The sequence below is a fragment of the Anabrus simplex genome, chromosome 4 (genome assembly GCF_040414725.1).
Source record: "Anabrus simplex isolate iqAnaSimp1 chromosome 4, ASM4041472v1, whole genome shotgun sequence".
NCBI lineage: Eukaryota > Metazoa > Arthropoda > Insecta > Orthoptera > Tettigoniidae > Anabrus > Anabrus simplex.
Window position 1 is genome coordinate 428,255,335 of NC_090268.1, and position 20,622 is coordinate 428,275,956.

Consider the following 20,622-nt stretch of genomic DNA (forward strand, 5'->3'; position numbering starts at 1 on the left):
AACTTTGCCTTCTCCTGACTGCACTTTTTGAATCTCCACCTACACGTTTAAAGAAACAATCAGATTTTCGTACTTTTTCACACGTTCTTCCTTTTACGTTTTCTCTTGCGGTTTGGAAACCACTGAAATACTTAGATGTACAGCTACTTGAACTACACACGTCACCAAGTTACAGACTGAACTGACAGCAACTGACTCTGAATTACCGTCCTGATCTGATTAATTGCTGGTCGGAGTTTTCCATTTATGAATGATGCAATGGGATCTAGTGTCAGTTTTGAGTCCAACAATAGGGAAGAGATGACCTAATCCAAGCCTACGACCAACATTAATTGCGGGAAAGTTCATGTGTGGACCTACTGTAGCAACACGAACTTACAATGAGGTTCACGGTGATGACATTTTTGTGCTGGTGTGTGCATGTCCCATTCCAGACCAGCTCACCTGCCAGTTAATACACAGCTCGTGATTCAACTAATTGCATCAACCCCGTGTCGCATCAGTATACGTAATGTTCTAACATAAAGATGCAATATCGAGTGCAATGTGAATCACATCTGTAAATATGAGATTTTTAGATATCACGTCAAAAAACAAGAATAATGTTTTACACTGTAAAATTTATTTTGGCACAGAATGGGTTCGCTGCCTTCATTTCAAATGTAAACTAAATAACGTATTCAGGTATAAGCCTACTCTAGTGTAGAATTGATTAGACGGCCCCCTGATCCATTGGGTCCCTCGCAATGATAGTCCCAAGTAAGCGGCAACCCATGAGTGACCACAGGTGTTATTTTCACCTTGGATAATATTCTGTTTCCAGTGAGATCTGATGTCGTTTATCGATATTCGCTAATTCTCTTTTCAACATGTTCTGTGAACACTTTTCCTCCAGTCTACATGGTTACACTCAAGCATTCGTTTTTATTAACTATGGCGATATTTGTGTCATCACATATTAAGTTTCTCTGCTTTCTGCCTCCTTTTCTGAATACAATAACTACAGCCTTACTTTTATTTATTCTTGTTTGCCTTAGACCATTTTGTTAATTTGTTCAACGATTCGTGTAATTTGTAATGTATGTTAAGAATATACTAACCGCATAGAATTTAACTTGGCTTGATCTGAAATGGGGATGCTAATTGGAAAATAGAATTTAGTTATAGCATGGATACGTCTAAGAGCAATTCAGAGTTGCGGTATTGTTATCAGAGAATATATTGTTTTTAAATTGTGTATGAGAAGGAGAAAAATCTTTCTACGATTTTAGTTCTAACTACATTTTTATAAAGTAAAATATTAAACATTTCTATAGCTTCAGTTAACCTGTTGTAATTACGATCGTCTTAATTGCAGTTTGGATTTGCAGTGTACATATTTAATTAAGTAGTATGTCGCTTGCTTTTTTCCTTGTATACTCCCTGTGTAGTGGTTTTGATATGTCAAAGAAAGAATGTGGAGGAACAGAGTGAGGGTAGTGTAAGACAATAACAAGGAGCTAAGAGGCCAAAACACAGCACAAGCCAACAAAACTGCGTCTTGTAGTTTAAAAGAAATGCTTCAGAAAAGGAAATTGACGACGTTGTAATCCGTACGGAAAAGTAAACTGGAGTGTTCACAGCAACTGATGAACGAAGTACACAAATGTTCACGCTAGCTCACCAATGATGCTACAGTATTGAAATATTGAAACATATTCTGTAGACAAACACAAATATTGTGCTGCATCGCAATAATCGACTCATCAACAAGGACGCTAAGAAGCCAGAAATGAATTCAGATTTTAATTCAACCTTAGGGACAATAAGATATCTGATGTAACAAGTACATGCGCATGCAAGATGAAGATAGAATTATAACAAGTCAAGATTTTTTACAATATACTTGATCAGCCGGCTTATAATGCCTATGTATTTTGGACATCGATACAATCCAACAGGAATGCAATCAATCGATCGATCAATCAATCAATCATGGAAAAAATGAACTGGCGAAAGGCTGTTAGTGTCGGCAGTGTCCGAAGACATGTTCGGCTCGCCAGGTGCAGGTCTTTTAATTTGACACCCGTAGGCGACCTGCGAGTTGTGATGAGGATGAAATGATGATGAAGATGACACATATACCCAGCCCCAGTGCCAGCAAAATTAACCAATGTTAGTTAAATTTCCCGAACCTGCCGGGAATAGAACCCGGGACCCCTGAGACCAAAGGCCAGAACGCTAACCATTTAGCCATGGAGCAGGACAATCAATCAATCAATCAATCAATCAATCAATCAATCAATCAATCAATCAATCAATCAATCAATCAATCAATCAATCAATCAATCAATCAATCAATCAATCAATCAATCAATCAATCAATCAATCACCATTGACTCCATTTAATGCAGTCACCTAAAGGGCATATTCCCTATCAGTTGTTTTTCTAGGCTTATCTTAAATAAGTTCGGAGAATTCCGAAATTTATCGAACAACTTCCTTGGTAATTTTTCCCAATTCATAAATCATATTCCTCTAAAATAATACAGTATATACCTCAATTCGTCTTCTCGAATTCCAACAGTGCTTGTATTCTGATCTTTTCTACTTTTAAAAGCACAACTCAGAATTATTCCTCTACTAATATCATTCCTGCCATTCCTGCCATTCCTCCCATATCTTCACTGACAGATCAGTTGAGGAGCTTGACTCCTTTCTCCGAGATCCTCCCTGGCCGAACTTTGCATCTCGTGTAGGGAATCATCCAGAACAAATCGAAAATTTTCTTCTGTACTTCTTTTTTACAATACAGTTTATGTGATTTGAAAAGAAGAAAACGATTCCTTGAGGACCCTTGTAAATTACTTGTAACGGAACACAATGCAGTAATAAGGCACTTCCCAATTCAGTAGAATTACTCACATTTTTTAAGAACGTTAAAAAACATTTATAAATGGCTAACCTGTCCGAGTCTACAAGTACAGATTAATTGTAAGACGAGCAAGCTCCAACTTCTGCGCATCAAACACACTCTAGAATACAATTCTCAGTTTAAAATAAAGTGTTAATTGAATGTCTTAATGCTTTCAACATTTCGGCTCCGGGGTCCTCAATCGGAGGACCCTAGTTCGTTTCTCCGCCTCGTCAGGGCTTTCTACATGACCTGAAAATTGTTGCGAGGTCCCGTCAGTCTATGTGATTACATATGAGGAGATATTTGACAGAGAAATAGCGGCTCCGGTCTAGAAAGCAAGAATAACAGTCGAGAGGGTTCGTCGCACTGACCATGCACACCTCGTGGTAGGCCTTCCGGAGGAGCAGCGGTCGCTTGGCAGGTCTAGGCCCATCACGTCTGTAACGACTTGGAGATTTAAATGTTTAAAAATATAAAATAATAATTTTGAAAACTGTGTTCGAACACTTACGTGAATATTTAGGAGTATGATATTTTATTGTAATCAAATAACAGTCACATTTACTAGAATGGTATTCCCAACTAAGAGGTGTATGTGATTTAAAATTGTTTACTATGAAATGTTTAATAAAAAGAAAAATAATAACAACTGTGTTTTAACACTTGCGTAAACTTTTAGAATATATTTATAGACGATTCTTTTTTGTAAAAATGAGGAAACCAAGAAACAAATATATGAATTATAAGAGAGCAATTTTACTGATCCGAACAGTGCAGTGAAGTTAAGAAGATCTCCAGAGTTAAAACAACATCCACCACCAGCATCACTACCTAATACCAGGTTATTACGTGGTGACTTTCTAAAAATTAGAATTCTTCTTCTGCACGTCAGGTCAAGGGTTCGGTCAACCCATACCGGGTATTGAATCCAGCTTAAATCCTGGGACAAGGACGGCCGGTCAAAGAGCATATGACCTCACTATCGCACGGCCACGATAATCAGTTCAGCTACTACTGTTCTCTCTCGAGTGCTGCGGGGAATGTCTAATACCCGCTGTCTTCAGTATATAAAATAAGAAATTACGAACTGTCGTCATGTTCCGCTGCTACCAGCACTGAATTTCCTGGTGAGTATTTGGAGATGTAGTACGAAAATTTTTCGGAATATTCGCTTTGTACAGTTTTATTGAATTATTTTGTTTAGTGATTCGGGATGTCTTATATAAGCCGGAGAACGAAATACGTTTCGACTACAGACTTGGTCAGGTATCTCAGGACTCATGTTGCTGACCGGTAGCGCCGGGGCAATTCGCAGAGGAGAAGTGAGTAGTTTACAGTCAAACATGAAACTGTTCTCCCGAAGTACAATCGTATCCAGACACCTGTCTGCACTTAGAGTAGAGGTTTATCTTACACACACATTTACCTACAGTGAGAGTAACAGGTTCTGTCAAGAACACATTGCTCTGGTTGTCGCTACTTAGCTGGCCATGTGCGATTGTGATGTCGTTTATATGTGTGAGGAAATACACGTAGATATTCGTTGCTAACTGTCCACTCAACCTGTGCACCGGAAGCACAGGTGATAACTCTCATAAAACTGCTGCCAATGCATTTCTCTCAGCAATAGGTGCGGTGCGATAACATATTAACACATATATTACACTAACACCCCTAAGAGAGATCTTTCACTGTTTCCCACATGATCGTCCAAACACCGAAACAATAAGAAGAAGGAAACAGTTCTTTGAATTTTAGAGTTTTCCATACAGTTTACCAAGTACTCTTTGTATGTGAAGATCTTCAAGGCAGGGTGGTCAAATACTAGAGAGTTTCAGCATTTTTCTGTATTTCTTGTGGGGATACGCAACGTTACCCAGTATATACCCAAATAATGAGTGGTCACGAAAAGAGTTCATGTCCCGTAAGGCAGCACGAGAGGTTTATCAATCAATACTGATCTGCATTTAGGGCAGTCACCCAGGTGGCAGATTCCCCATCTGTTGTTTTCCTATCCTTTCCCTAAATGATTTCAAAGAAATTGGAAATTTATTGAATATCTCCCTTGGTAAGTTATTCCAATCCCTAACTCCCCTTCCTATGAATGAATATTTGCCCCAGTTTGTCCTCTTGAATTCAAACTTTATCTTCATATTGTGATCAGTCCTACTTTTATAAACGCCACTCAAACATATTCGTCTACTAATGTCATTCCACGCCATCTCTCCGCTGACAGCTCGGAACATACCACTTAGTCGAGCAGCTCTTCTTCTTTCTCCTAATTCTTCCCAGTCCAAACTTTGCAACATTTTTGTAACGCTACTCTTTTGTCAGAAATCACCCAGAACAAATCGCGATACAGTCCATTTGACCTCCAGAATCCAAGATATCTGCTATATCTTGCTGGAATCCTACAAGTTGAGCTTCAGTGGAATAACCGTTCCTAAAACCGAACTGCCTTCTATCGAACCAGTTATTAATTTCACAAACATGTCTAATATAATCAGAAAGTATGCCTTCCCAAAGCTTACATACAATGCATGTCAAACTTACTGGCCTGTGATTGTCAGCTTTATGTCTATCAATCTTTCCTTTATACACATGGGCTACGATAGCAACTCTCCTTTCATCTTGTATAGCTCCTCCGACCAAATAATAATCAAATAAGTACTTCAGATATGGTACTATATCCCAACCCATTGAAATCTTATCAATTCCAGGCGCTTTTCTAGTTTTCAACTTTTGTATCTTATTGTAAACTAGCTGTAGTACCCGGCGTTGCCCGGATAGTTTCTGAATATTTACCTTTGAGGTTTGCATTACCAGTTAGTTATGTGTGATGTGAATTTTTATAGAATTCCTTTTTGACTTGCAGATTGATATGTTAATATCTATTATGTAGTTTTAAAATTATTTAGATGTTTTTGATTTCAAGTTTTAGATTATTTAATTTTCGAGTAAAACTTCGTCCTTATGGAAGCTCGAATCGACTGGGAAGTATTTGATCCTGTCAAAAATTAATAAGTGATAACTATATGTATTTAGCCGTCGCACTATAGATACGATGTACAGGATTTCAACTGTCAATGAGACTGTCCCCCTCCCGCCCTCCACCACTAAGAGATATAAAATCTAGATTGCCATCATTCATCTCAGTGACCCAGAAAACTGTAGATTCGACACTGTTTTCGATTACTTTTATATCACACTCCCCCTCACCCACACCCAAAAGGGGGCTGAACATGAATTTTAAAAAAATTCCGAGTGTCAATAATTATTTCAGCTACCACGAAAACTATGGATTCGATAATATTCTAGATTATTTTTATACCACCCCCTCGCCCCCTGCCCATAAGGGTGCTAGGGGTGTCTTACCCTCACGCGGTTTGTCTGCTGATACTAATTGATAAGTGTACCAAGTTTGGTGAAATTGCTCCACTGGTTTAGGAGGAGATGTGTCATTTAAACACCCTCACCCATACACCCACGCACACACATACATCAATTTATATATAGTAAGAAGAAGAAGATAATATTTGTATATGTAGTTTTTCGATTAATTTCATATCTCACCCCCTTCGCTCCCCACTTGGACTTGCAAAAAATCCGGAGTAATACTATTCATCTCAGGCACCCTGAAATCTATGGATTCGAAACTGTTTTTAATTATTTCTATATCTCACCCCCCCTTTGCTCCCCACCTATAAGGGGACTGGACTTTAAAAAATTCTAGAGTATTACTTTTCAACTCAATGACTCCGAAAACTATGAATTCGACACTATTCTGGATTATTATTGAAACTACCCCCCCCTGACCCTCACCCTTAAGGGCGCTAGGGATGGCTTACCCCCCACAGTGATCGTCTCCCGATAGTAAGTAATACGTGTACCAAGTTTGGTTGAAATTGTTCCAGTGGTTTAGGAGATGTGTCATTTACACACACACTTCCATTTCTATATAGTAAGATTTTTATACTCGTACTTCACCCCATTTCCATCCCCGCCCAAAGGAGTCCTATGAGTGCCTTACACAACAGTATATTTCTTCCAGATATTAAGTCTTATTTGTACCAATTTTGGTTGGCAGCTATGCCCAAACGTACATACATAATCTCACTGCTCTAGAATCCTGGATCTGACGTTGCCATGGTTACGACAGTTCATTTCTTTATCCGATTCCTAGAGCAGGGGTAGTGTGGTACCAATATCTCCCTAACGGTTGGTTTTAGGGCCTTAAAACATGGTTTTCGGGCCCGTAGGGCTTACTGAGTTTTGTTGTTTGCGTCAAGAGGATTAAATTGAGCTTTGTCTCGTCCTTATGCGACAAATTCGAGATTTTGCCTATAATAGTATAAGAGAAAACGGTTCCCCTATAAATCCCCCGTCTTTTTAAAGATTTTAAAATGATATGCGTATCGAAACCTTACCCGGAATGAGTATACTCTAAATATGAGGTTTGGTTGAGATCTATCCAGCCGTTTCGACGTGATGGTGGAACAAACACACAAACAGACACGATCAACTTTATTTATAAGAAGATGTCATTGTTATCATATGTAAATTTTAATATTTCTTTAGCCTTAGTCTCCTCCTCTATCTGGACATTATCGTTGTAACCAACAATCTTTGCATACTGCTGACTGAATACTTCTGCCTTTTGAAGATCCTCACATACACAGTCCCCTTGATCATTAATTATTCCTGGAATGTCCTTCTTGGAACCTGTTTCTACCTCAAAATACCTATACATACCCTTCCATTTTTCACTAAAATTTGAATGACTGCCAATTATGCTTGCCATCATGTTATCCTACTAAGAGTGAACTTACTAATACAGTTAGCTCCATTAATAACTTTGAGTACAAAACCATGCATCTGGCCCGTCCTCTTCAAGAAATGCACTTCCATCCTGACTAACAATCAGTGAAGCTAGATTAATTTTGTCTTCAGATGACGCCATGCTGCTCCTACTAGTTCTGTTTACGATGATCCTGGAGTCTTGGACCGTCTCCGGACAATGTGAACCATCTCCAAGATTGAAATTCTCTGTGTCCAGCTGGAGGAATGAGTCCGGCCATCGACTTGTAGCGGTGAGTATACTCTGTTCTTATTTGTGATGTATAGGTTCTGTTATTGAATGTTCTCGGCGTATCACCCAGCTAAAGTGAAACAATGCTAGAAGTTACGTGTAAGAATCAGTCGCACGGTTACGCGTAATGATCACTGGTGTATATGACGGTGTAGCCAAATAACGCCTTTTGATGGATTTCACTGAGCTAGTATTTGGCATAAACAAAAATTTCTGCTTGGGACTCCATCGTATTAAAAGATAGACAATATAAAATTGTTGTTATTGATTGTTTCATGTGACGTTGGTGTATTACCATATGGATGGCAGACTGCATGTCATTGAGGTTCCTCGGAAACGTAAAATAGGGACACCGACTGATGTTCTAAGAAGTAGAACAGAGCAACCATCCTCTAACAACACTAGTCATAGTGAAATAATGTGAGGTCTAATCCTTGTAAGGATGAAGATATCGGCAAGAAAAGATATGGGCCACGAAGGACGTGAAAATGAAAGACCCCCAGGCCGCGCAAAACTCTTATCATCAAGAACAAGAATTAACAAAGGCTAGAGGTACAGGACCAATGCCAGGCTGAGATTTTGGAGCTGTATTCGCCAGCGCACGGTCCCTTGTTGACATGTCCTGGACCTCCTTTACATCGCCTCTGACAACTGCTAGAGGATAACATGGTGATCTTCTATCGCACCCACAGGAGAGAAAAGGGAGTGTTAATTGAATGAAAGTGAATGATTCGGAACGCCTTTACGAACGAAACAACTTGGAAGTCGTAATAGTAGGAAATTTAACACGCATATCGTATAGAAAAATATTGGTTGAGTAGCCGGACGAATGTTTCAGACACACTCGGTGCAGTACGTAGCTTCCGACATCCAGGTTGTCGCGCGTTTTGTTGACTAGGGTGAATGGTTTATTTCGCGGTCATAAAACTCAATGAAATTGATGAGGTTTTCCACAACATCACTCTCTAATACCTAATAGTACAGCAGTGGTCATGTCAATATAAATATTGATTCCCCTTCTTCGTTTATATCGCAATTCCTTGTCGTGTATCAAAACGTTTACATTTATGACTGTTCCAGGCTGAACTGCAATCAGATGAGAAAATGAAGGATGGCGTTTCCCTGACGGTAGAAATGTTCACTGACGACTGTGATGACAGCAGAGCACTCATCCTCAGAACACTGAGCAGTAATAGATTGTCCGAGGAGGAGCCACCTGTCACCACCACTGTAGCACCAACAGGTAATACATTCTTTAGGAGGAGTGTGATGACAGCAGAGCACTGAGCTGTAACAGACTGCCCGAGGAGGAGCCACCTTTCACCATCACTGTAGCATCAACAGGTAATACATTCTTTAGGAGGACTGTGATGACAGCAGAGCACTGAGCAATAGCAGCCTGCCCGAGGAGGAGCCACCTGTCACCATCACTGTATCACCAACAGGTAATACATTCTTTAGGAGGAGTGTGATGACAGCAGAGCACTCATCCTCGGAACACTGAGCAGTAACAGATTGTGTGAGGTGGAACAACCTGTCACCACCACTGTAGCACCAACAGGTAATACATTTTTTAGGAGGAGTGTGATGACAGCAGAGCACTCATCCTCAGAACACTGAGCAGTAATAGATTGTCCGAGGAGGAGCCACCTGTCACCACCACTGTAGCACCAACAGGTAATATATTCTTTAGGAGGACTGTGATGACAGCAGAGCACTCATCCTCAGAACACTGAGCAGTAACAGACTGCCCGAGGAGGAGCCACCTGTCACCACCACTGTAGCACCAACAGGTAATACATTCTTTAGGAGGACTGTGATGACAGCAGAGCACTCATCCTCAGAACACTGAGCAGTAATAGATTGTCCGAGGAGGATCCACCTGTCACCACCACTGTAGCACCAACCGGTAGTATATTCTCTAGGAGGACTGTGATGACAACAGAGCACTTATCCTCAGAACACTGAGCAGTAACAGACTGCCCGAGGAGGAGCCACCTGTCACCACCACTGTAGCACCAACCGGTAGTATATTCTCTAGGAGGACTGTGATGACAGCAGAGCACTCATCCTCAGAACACTGAGCAGTAATAGATTGTCCGAGGAGGAGCCACCTGTCACCACCACTGTAGCACCAACAGGTAATATATTCTTTAGGAGGAGTGTGATGACAGCAGAGCACTCATCCTCAGAACACTGAGCAGTAATAGATTGTCCGAGGAGGAGCCACCTGTCACCACCACTGTAGCACCAACAGGTAATACATTCTTTAGGAGGACTGTGATGACAGCAGAGCACTCATCCTCAGAACACTGAGCAGTAATAGATTGTCCGAGGAGGAGCCACCTGTCACCACCACTGTAGCACCAACCGGTAGTATATTCTTTAGGAGGACAGTAATGACAGGTGCAGCCACCTGTCATCACCACTGTGGCACCAACAGGTGAGGAGGACAGTAATGACAGGAGCAGCCACCTGTCACCCCCACTGTAGCACCAACAGGTAGTATATCCTTGAGGAGGACTGTAATGACAGGAGCAGCCACCTGTCACCCCCACTGTAGCACCAACATGTAGTATATCCTTTAGGAGGAATGTGATGACAGCAGGGCACTGAGCAGTAACAGACTGCCCGATGAGCTGTCACCTGTCACCACCATTGTAGCACCAACAGGTAGTATATCGTCGTTGCCGGGACGAAACCTCCTATGTGAAATATTTTTGCTTAGAACTTTGGCCGATAATGTTCTGTCATCTAAGGTGCAATATTGTGTGGCAGTTGTCAAGGCATTCTCGCTCTTCATAACGTATGTGCTGCTTGTCAGTATATCTCCAAAAATAGTATCACATAGGAGGTTTCGTCCCGGCAACGACGATATTCTTTTTGACGACTGTGCTGGCAGGAGCCCAGACAACCCTGTAATTGACGCGTTGTGTAACCGTAGGTATAAAAAGGAAACCCAGAGTCTTCTTAATTCCTGTCTTACTAAACACATGTACTGATTTAATGGTTTAATTTTCTTATTCCGTAAAGGTGGTTTATGCAAGTAACACAAATATTGTACACTTGTAAAGGGGCACCCTTCTCAAATATTTTCAGATTTCGATGCTTAAAATTCTCATCAACAGTATTTTAAAAATGAAATATACACCTTCGTTGGCTATCCTTCCTTCACAAAAATCAAACGTATACGTTTCAATTTTAAACGCTATGAGTTAGCACTCTCAAATATCCCTGTTGTTTCAGATCAACAGGTATGTGGTTAATTATAGGAGTGCTTAAGGCTTAAATATCTAGCCATAGATGTTGACTGAATTTATTGAAATATACTATTTGCAGCTATTAAAATTTCACTCATGTTTGAGTTTACCAACCGTCACAGCCTGAACTCACTAATGTAATAGTGCACATTCTCTTGCGCTCTCCAACATGACCTCTCGTAACACAGCATCATTCACAGGGGTGGTCTTTATTCAACTCACCGCACTTCCCGTAACCAGGACCATCTTACTGGCTATTGACTAACTGGCTCACGACTCTCTCGTAACTCACACGCGACTGACTCGAGACTGAGTCAAACGACACTGATTCCACTAGTCAAGCGTGACATTTTCGCATTTAATATTTCGAGAACATTTTAAGTGCCTTCTCTGTTGTTACTTACCTTCCAGGGTTTCAAGGTAGTTTCCGTCTCGCGACTCTCAAGAATTCACCGGAAAGATTGATTTACTCTCTGCTGGTCCCGCATACATTTTCGTCGTTGAGCCGGGACTACCATCTCTCACCAGCATTGCATCCTCCTCCTATACTCTCGTCCTACTTTCTCAGTTAATGTGTGAATGTTGAGCAGCAGAAACGTATAGTAACGTATACCGTAAAGCAATTGTTCGGGAGAAATGATTAAATAAACTACACAAGATGAAGAATTCGTATTTTACATGATACTGTCTGTAGTCTTCCGCTAACGGGAGAAGGACGGACATTACTTGATAGTCCGACACTCACCTCCATTCCAGGCAACAATTCGTTCCTGTATTATTTTAGAAAGAGTACGGCAAATTATTACTAATATCTACGTACAATCAGTTCTGTACAAGAAATGTTATTGTATAGTTTCAAATAATCGTAATTACTGAAATGATACAAACACATCGGCAATTAAAAACTGACTGCGGAGGCCTTCCATGGAAACGCGAATTGACGCTCATTTAGTATTGTATTTTTTGTTTCTGTTGTGGGAAACCTTATATCAGGAAATGTGTTGATTGACAGCGATTTTCTTTGAGTACTTTCATTCCATTTTCAGGATCTTAAATGGTCTGGACGCTTCATAAATGGCAGCACCAACTTAGTTCCATACTTGATTCGCAGTTGAAGTCTTCGAAAATCGTTCAGTGAAGGTCTTGATCTGTAGAAACGGACCAAAAGCCTACAACCAGTAATGTTTCTTCAATATTGTGGAATAAACCCACTGAAAATTGATGCAAGTTCAGAAATAACATTATATGATCTTTCTGTTGTCTACAGTAGTTGTTTCTTCATCTCTCCAGTTCCTTCTTTGTAATGATGGGACTCTCGTTAGGTGTACGCAGTCAGCATGAAACTATCTGGTTGTCTCGACTTGTTGCTTCATGTTACTGTACATTACTACATCTGATGTGTTTGAATGTGGATGTTAAAATTGTAGTCACTGAGTTGGCAGTAGTGAAACATGCTAGTGTACGTGAGCCTAGGTGTCTGGAAAACCTTCTGCAGGTCCACCTAGCTACGAACTGCATCCCTTTTCCTACAATTTAAAGCGTTCTAATATTGCTTGGTACAGGTTTGTTACATACCAATAGCTCTTTTCACTCTTAATAGGCGAGATACAAAAAGATAGTTTAGAAACGATGGCGCAAAGCTCTTTCCCCTTTTCAGTGCCTCAATAAATCTTCAATAATCACCCCCACATTGGATTGTAAACATAGTATTGCCATTATCATTCACATAGTATCCCCTATCAACAAAAAATTCTCTTTTTTATTATTGATCTAGGAAGATGAAAACAGGTGATTTTAATTCGCTATTTAATATTCAATTTTTTAACATTTCTGGCATCATTTTCAGTACACAAATTCCCATTTACTACTGATATTTTGTCATATCAGTTTATATCCCAAAACTTCCCATAATCAGCATTCAGTAACTGATGATGATAGTATATATTTAACATGTATATTGAGTGGATAATGTTTGGCAAATTGTTTCTATATCAGAGGAAGGTAATTTTTATCTAAGTGAATTGTAACGCAACAGCGAGAGAAATTCAGTATGAACACTGAAACTGTAATACAATCGTATTCGGACATTTTAACATTCATGAACATTCATGTATTCTCTTTTTCATCATCAGTTGTACCACTACCGGGCTACCGTCACTTTCCCGGTTTTGGATATTACAAAATTATTCATAATATCATGAACTGGAGAGATGGAGTGGAGGCTTGCCGAAAGGAAGGCACACATATGGTGGTCCTGGAGTCCCAGGAAGAGCTTGAGACTCTGTACAAGTGGGCTGGATGTTGTCCGTGGATTGGAGTACACCGGGAGAGTTCTTCAGGACCTTGGATGAATGTCTTAGGTAAGTCAAACACCTCTTAATTCCGTATGACACTAATTTCTAATTACTGTAAGACGTGCTTCTTTTCCTGAACAGCGCACATCTCATGTATACAAGATTTAAAATTCACCAGGCATTATATTGTGTTCGTTTTCAGTAATAGCCGGAAGAACATTTCGGTTTTATTTAATTGTTTTATCTAGGGTCATTAATCTGTAAAGTAGACCATCTTCTGTTAACAGTGCTCTTTAGACCTCCACCACTACACAGAACACTACTGTGACCGCCCTTCTCTCTCACACTCACATTCCACAGTTTCATCTCTCCTCGGAGCATTTAACAGTCTCCGTGATCAGAATTAGGAGTTAAATTCACTTCGTAATTTCTTTAATTAGATGTAATCATAGAAAATCATGCCAGTGTCAAACATGTCATACGAATGGGACGGAGAGGTTTATAGACGCTAAGCTGCCCTTGCAGCGATGGAGTGAACGTGAGTTTTTGTACCACCCCCTTTTCGTAGATAATATATTACTGAAAGGAACACACATAAACATTCGCAGCAGAGACATGCGCATAATAGTGACATGCGATAACAGGGCACTATGCCGTGAATCCTCGACCAGAGCGAACATCGGCAACAGTTCGGAGTTGAACTGGCGTCTCCTAACTCGAGGATACAACTACCTAGGGAAACCCAAGGTACCTAATGGAGGAAGGGATGCTTAACACATAAGATGTATTGAAAAAAAATGTTTAAAGATTAGGGCGGGCCATATTGTTGAACATAAAAAAGGGATGGAGTACGTACTTCCAAACATACATTTAGTTTCTCAGTGGAGTGGAATTCAACATGTCGCAGCAATATAAATACGAGTCGTGTAATATATTGCAATTTTCTACATCTCGTTTAAGACATTAATGTTCCTTCTCGATTGAAAATACGTCCATCAATACGTGGGCTGAAAATTTCACACTTTCTTTAGGAAAGTGATATAGGCCAAAAGTATAATATATTGTAAAGATGAGCCCAATAAACACGACCACTTAGAATGAAGTCGATTCTTACAACAATTCAGTTTCCTCGAGAACCAATATCAATAACATGAGGGAAAGTTGACGAAATAAAATGCCCCAGACGCAAAAGAGATCAAGGAACTGTCATGGCAATGTCTACATTAAAAAATGGAGGGCCGCCTAAACATAGATAGGGCAAGGATAAACATGAAGTGTTACCATAGCTACGAATGGGAAAGTCAAAATAAGTGGACAGAGAAATGACACTCATAAACAAACGTATGGATACATAAGAGTAAAAGGAAATGTACTAGAAAAAGTTATTTTGTTGGTTGTGAGTGTTGTGCCATTTCACCGTTCTATAGTTGCAGCATTATTAACAAAAATGGCGTTCCAGCCATTAAAAGATCAATATGAAAACAATTAACATCGGTACGAACCGAAAAGATAATCTTTTCAACTGGTAGTCACCGAAAGAACCATTCTTAGAAGGCTGTGAGAAAAGAATGACAGAAGCGGATTATTTAAACTAATTATTAAAAAAAGAGACTTCCATTAGAACACTAGACTCAATCCAGCACTGCAGCAGATAGGACGGAATCGAGTAAAGAAACGAGCCAGTTATCTGATTTTATGATCAATTATTGGAGGAGAATGAAATCCGCAGCAGCCCGCTCAACGTCAACTGTATAGATTGACATATATACGCGAAATTTAAGACCAGCGATATGGAATCGTCAAGTCTTGTTCAGTTACTACGTCACGGTTGGACATGGAAGCATTATATTTTGTCCGATACTGCACATCGTAGAGAGCGGAATTCAACCGGCTGTAAAGTGCAATTCTAAAAAGCACGGAAAAATTACATTCGTCCAACAAGCAAGAGAATTGACAAATAATATCACATTTAGAGCTGTTATAGCCAAACTAGACGGCCCAGAGCACATATATTCCTATATCATTGGCAGTACGAAACGAATTGCAGCATGTCAATATTAACTAATGAATTATATTATTCTGTTCCTGACGTACTAGAGACCACTATGATGTTCTAAAAGACCAAGGCAGAGACTACTCTGACTATGGTGGCGCTTCACGAGATTGATGACCCAGGAGGGTTGGTAATCAGCTGAGAGGACGAGATGGACCCGATTACCTAAGCAGAACCATCTTTTTTTACCATTTTCAGCAATCATAGTTACTTTTTAAAAACTCCCTCATGAGTGTTTTATCAGCCATATGGTACTGCCTAATAGTCCTAATGTTAATACCTTCCATTCTTTCACATTTATTTTTAACTACGACAAAAACAGCTTCATGATCACTAACACCATCTATTACTTCGGTTTCTCTATAGAGCTCATCTGGTTTTATCAGCACCACATCCAAAATATTCTTCCCTCTAGTTGGTTCCATCACTTTCTGAATCAGCTGCCCTTTCCATATTAACTTATTTGCCATTTGTTGTTCATGCTGCCTGTTGTTCGCATTACCTTCTAATTGACATTTGGTAAATTGAGATCACCCCCTACAATCACGTTAATATCCTTATCGTTGGTTTCTGGCACGCTAAAATATACATACATATATTAGCGTTACAAAACTGTGACTTTATACTGCTATATTTTGTATCCCAGGTTTCCGATGGAAATTAGTAGGACAAGGTAAATGATACCTAGCATATTTTGTGACAGGTATTCTTCTTTACCAAGTAGCACAATATCTATACCCATACTCCTTAAAAAATTAAAACCTACAACCTGTTTTCCATTCATTGACCAGGTCAGGGATGTAATGAATTAAACCCCCATCTTGCAGCGAGGATAGGATTTGTGCCGGCTGCCGAAGCCTGTAGCACTCCCCTAGGGCAATGATTAATTACTGACAGATGAAACGAAATGTTAATGGAGAGTGTTCCTGGAATGGAAGATGACACGGAAAACCGGAACACCCGGAGAAAAACCTGTCCCGCCTCCGGTTTTTCCAGCACAAACCTCACATAGAGTGACCATGGAACCCAGTGGTGAAAGGCCGACGCACTGCCTCTTGAGCCACGTATGCTCTTATTATACCCATAGCCCTTATGTTCTATAAATACATATGTCGTGTGTGTAGATCTCATTTATTCTAAACCAGAATATTACATCTGTATTCAAACTATGTATTCTTACATTCGTTTCACTTGTATTCGGAATATATGAAATGCTGCAGTTATGTTGGGAAGGGAATAACAGATGAAGATAGGGCGTATCCGGAGCTGGGGGTGGGGCAAGGAGTCCAGACAAACCAGGAGTTTTAACGAATGTACTTTTACTATGCATTTTGTTTATAATGTATATGAGGTGCCTAAAATCAAACATGGACATGCGCCACCTACATCAAAATTGAGTTAAGGATTGATCCTTATAGCATTTGTAATGCTCTTTCTGAATTAGTGGTCCGTGTCTTTCATAAACGAATATTTGAACGTAATTTTTAAGATAGAAATATGTAGTTTCTTTCATATTTGGACACCTCCAAACGTAGTTTATATCAAAAACGGACATGAACGTTTCAGCCAATCATATTGCTACAACTGACATCAAACAGTAATGGCGACCAGGGAATTTTTATCGACATCTAAAAGAGGAGGACTATTTTTTTAATGTCCTATGATTGCCAAAAGGACTTTGTTTTGCCAAAATTAAGTGATCAGTCGGCTTATTATTCCAGACAACACTACTGTTACAATCTGTCTGTTGTAATAGGCACATCTCAAAGCAAACTGCGCCGTGATAATGTGTCTGATTATACGTGGTTGGAGAATGAGGGAAAGAAATCATCAAACGAAATAGCATCAGCGGTTGTCAATGAGTTACGATCTGATGATTTACAAGGCTTCACTTCAGTCAAGTTGATTGCTGATGGCTGCGCCGGCCAAAATAAAAACAGTAATATGTTGGCGATGTGTGCAAAGTGTCTTACAGCGTATCATCCTCTGTTGACAAATTAAAACTGGTATTTCCAGTTACTGGACACTCATATTTGCCTCCAGATAGGATTTTTGGACTCATTGAGAAAGAACTAAAGAAGATGACGACCATAGTAAGTCCTGATGAATATCTTCAGGTGTTCAAAGTGTACGGCACAGTAAAAGTGATTGGACAAACCTTGGAACGTCACTGAATTGGAAAGAACAAGCACAGATTTATCTGAAATCTGATAGTCGACTTCATTTCAAGATTTCACAATGTAAAAGAATTGTACAGAGGAGCACGAAAGGAGGCAATGTTGTAGTTAAAGGTGAGGTAGGCTACTATTTGGAAACAGGTATTGAGCTTAAGATCACGAAAGCATGATAGGTAAGTCTAATGTTAATGAATCCTTTGCTTCTGACATTCGCATGAATGTAATTCCACAGAAACTTAAAGATCTTGACAAATTACTAGGAAAGCACTTCGGAAAAGATTGAAAATTAATGCCTCTATTAAGTGGTATGTCGAAGTCATCAATAAGAACATTTGTAGTGAAAATGAACAAGCTGTAAATGATTATTTATGAATGTGATTGTTTTGAAGACCCTTGTGATGACCCAGAGGTTATTTGCCCAGAAATACAGTGAATACAGCATTTCAATACAAATAATAAAAAGCTGAATACGGGTTGTTTCTGTTATACTGTACGCGTTTGGTTGCCCTGAACTTAATCTGCAGTCCTGTTTAATACACGGCGAGTTGGCCGTGCGGTTAGGGGCAAGCAACTGTGAGCTTACAAACTCTCGGCAGAACTGAGGATTGCTTTCCGTGGTTTCATATTTTAATTACATTTCTTTACTTCCGTGTCATCCTGCAACTTTTTTCCAAATATTGTTATAGTTTGTTTCAAAAGTGGACAATGAGGTGCCTAGTATCAAAAATGGACAAAAGCCAATCTCAGTTTCAGAAATGGACATCGTCATATTTGAACGGGTTTTACATTGACTTAGACTGAAATTCCTAAGTGTCGACCATGATTTTTTGTTCATAGGGCTGGAAATATGACACACAAAAATTTTCACACATATAACGGGGGTTTAACATAGAGAAACAAAAATATGGCTCTACTGAAAAATTAACAAAATGGCTTTTGTCCATGTTTGATACTAGGCACCTCATATTATTATTATTAGCTTCCAAAATCCTCACGAATCCACCACTCTTACTAGGAGCCAAGGCCACTAATTTCCTTATTATATATTTGATAGCACCTATTTGGACACCCACCAAAATAAAAATCCGTATGAACACCTACCGTAATTCCCCCCTCCCCAATCTGAAATTCTGGCCACGCTACTGATTACCCAGTGTAAGGTAAATACATGTGGAGGCACATTTGTCATTGCTTCCGGTCATTCCTCAAAAAAAACTATTTACAACTCATTCATCGGGTTGATGCACGTAACAGATTACAATTAGTGTGCATTCCCCTGGAAGAATTAGGGGTATTCATTTTGGCATTGACATGTCTTATGTTGCAAGTATAAACACTGTGCAATATCTTGACAGCCAGTAGATTGTATAAGTAGCATTTCAATACAAATAATAAAAAGCTGAATACGGGTTGTTTCTGTTATACTGTCCTCCACTTAATCTGCAGTCCTGTCTAATACACGGTCATAAACTATCCCTGACCGGGTGAGTTGGCCGTGCGGTTAGGGGCACGCAACTGTGAGCTTACCCCAATGTCGGCAGAACTGAGGATTGTTTTCCGTGGTTTCCGATTTTCACACCAGGCAAATGCTAGGGCTGTACCTTATTAAAGGCCACGGCCGCTTCCTCCCCAGTCCTATCCCATCGTCGCCATAAGACCTATCTGTGTCGGTGCGACGTAAAGCAAATTGTAAAAACTAAATCCCTGGAAGAGCATTTTACTGATCTGTTGCGGTGTTGTACTTCTACTCTATTGTGTTGTTTGCTGTTAGACATTCGATCATGTGCCAAAAACATGGAAGTTAGGTCAAGATCCACCCCCTAATAATGAGGTTAGTAACAGAATTTACTTTACTTCACAGATCAGAAGATGAACTCCACAGACTTCTTCGGCTGGCTCCCCGGATTTCCAAGATCTGGAGAATATAACTGTGTACTATTTGATGCTACATCCAACAAGAATGGGACGAGTAACGTTCAGTGTAGTGATTCAAGAAAGGTTATTTGTGAACAAACACTGTAGAGTGCACATAGATGGAGCAACGTTATGTGTTGCGTCCTAAAACATGTAATAAAGAAACTGCATTCAATAATAATTGTTATTTCATAATGCCGTGGTGCAGTGGCTTCCTGCGTTAATTTGACTAGTAATAATTTAGACGAAATTTTAGTCGTGAAGAAAAATCTCGTATTAATACCCATACGGCACGTATGATTAAATTCTTGAACTTACTATATATAATTGGTAGGCTTATTCTTCTACCATTGATTTGAACAATCTTGTTGAAATCCTTAATGGAGGAAAGTAGCTTTATCTATGTCAAACGTTGGAGCCACATTTAATCTGTTTCATTCCATTATTTTTCATAAGTACTCTTTGTGTACTGACATTGCTTTCATAATCAATGTTGCAATTGAATATATTTACTGTTTCTGATTTACTTTACAATCATATTGATGTGAAGCTTCAGCACACGTGTTAAGCTAGTGTGGTTGGAAGAAAGAGAAGTGAGAAAACTGCTAAAATATAAATACTAAAAACTGAATAGGGTTATTTCTGTTATACTGTACGCATTTGGTTGTCCTCCGATTAATCTGCATTCCTGGTTAATACACGGTCATAAACTATACCTGATCTCTCTCCTCACGGACAAGTTGGCCGAGCGGTTGGAGTCGCGCAACTTAGAGCTTGAATTCGAGAGGTAGTGGGTTCGAAATGCACTGTCGGAAACTCTCAACATGGTTGTCCCTTGTTCCCATTTCCACACAAGTCAAATGGCACAGCAACTTGAAAAACATCTATAAAATAGTGTACTTGAAGGAAGATGAAGTTTAACGTGGTTCTTGACATCTG

General features: G+C 39.7%; 1 protein-coding gene across 1 annotated transcript; it reads left to right on the forward strand.

The window, feature by feature from the left end:
* Positions 1–3,931: 3,931 nt before the first annotated feature.
* Positions 3,932–20,294, forward strand: LOC136872798 (hemolymph lipopolysaccharide-binding protein-like). Its single transcript, XM_068227543.1, has 5 exons — positions 3,932–4,023; positions 7,847–7,986; positions 9,066–9,228; positions 13,378–13,605; positions 19,631–20,294. The coding sequence occupies exons 2-5, from the start codon at positions 7,855–7,857 to the stop codon at positions 19,789–19,791; spliced, it is 684 nt and encodes a 227-aa protein (XP_068083644.1). The 5' UTR covers positions 3,932–4,023; positions 7,847–7,854; the 3' UTR covers positions 19,792–20,294.
* The last annotated feature ends 328 nt before the right edge of the window (positions 20,295–20,622 follow it).

What these genes read in the sequence shown, in the direction of transcription:
- LOC136872798 (XM_068227543.1), top strand. Translation starts at nt 7,855, where the DNA reads ATGCTGCTCCTACTAGTTCTGTTTACGATGATCCTGGAGTCTTGGACC. An exon ending in CCGGCCATCGACTTGTAGCG is followed by an intron (nt 7,987 to 9,065) that starts GTGAGTATACTC and finishes TGACTGTTCCAG; the next exon opens with GCTGAACTGCAATCAGATGA. An exon ending in ACCTTGGATGAATGTCTTAG is followed by an intron (nt 13,606 to 19,630) that starts GTAAGTCAAACA and finishes TTTACTTCACAG; the next exon opens with ATCAGAAGATGAACTCCACA.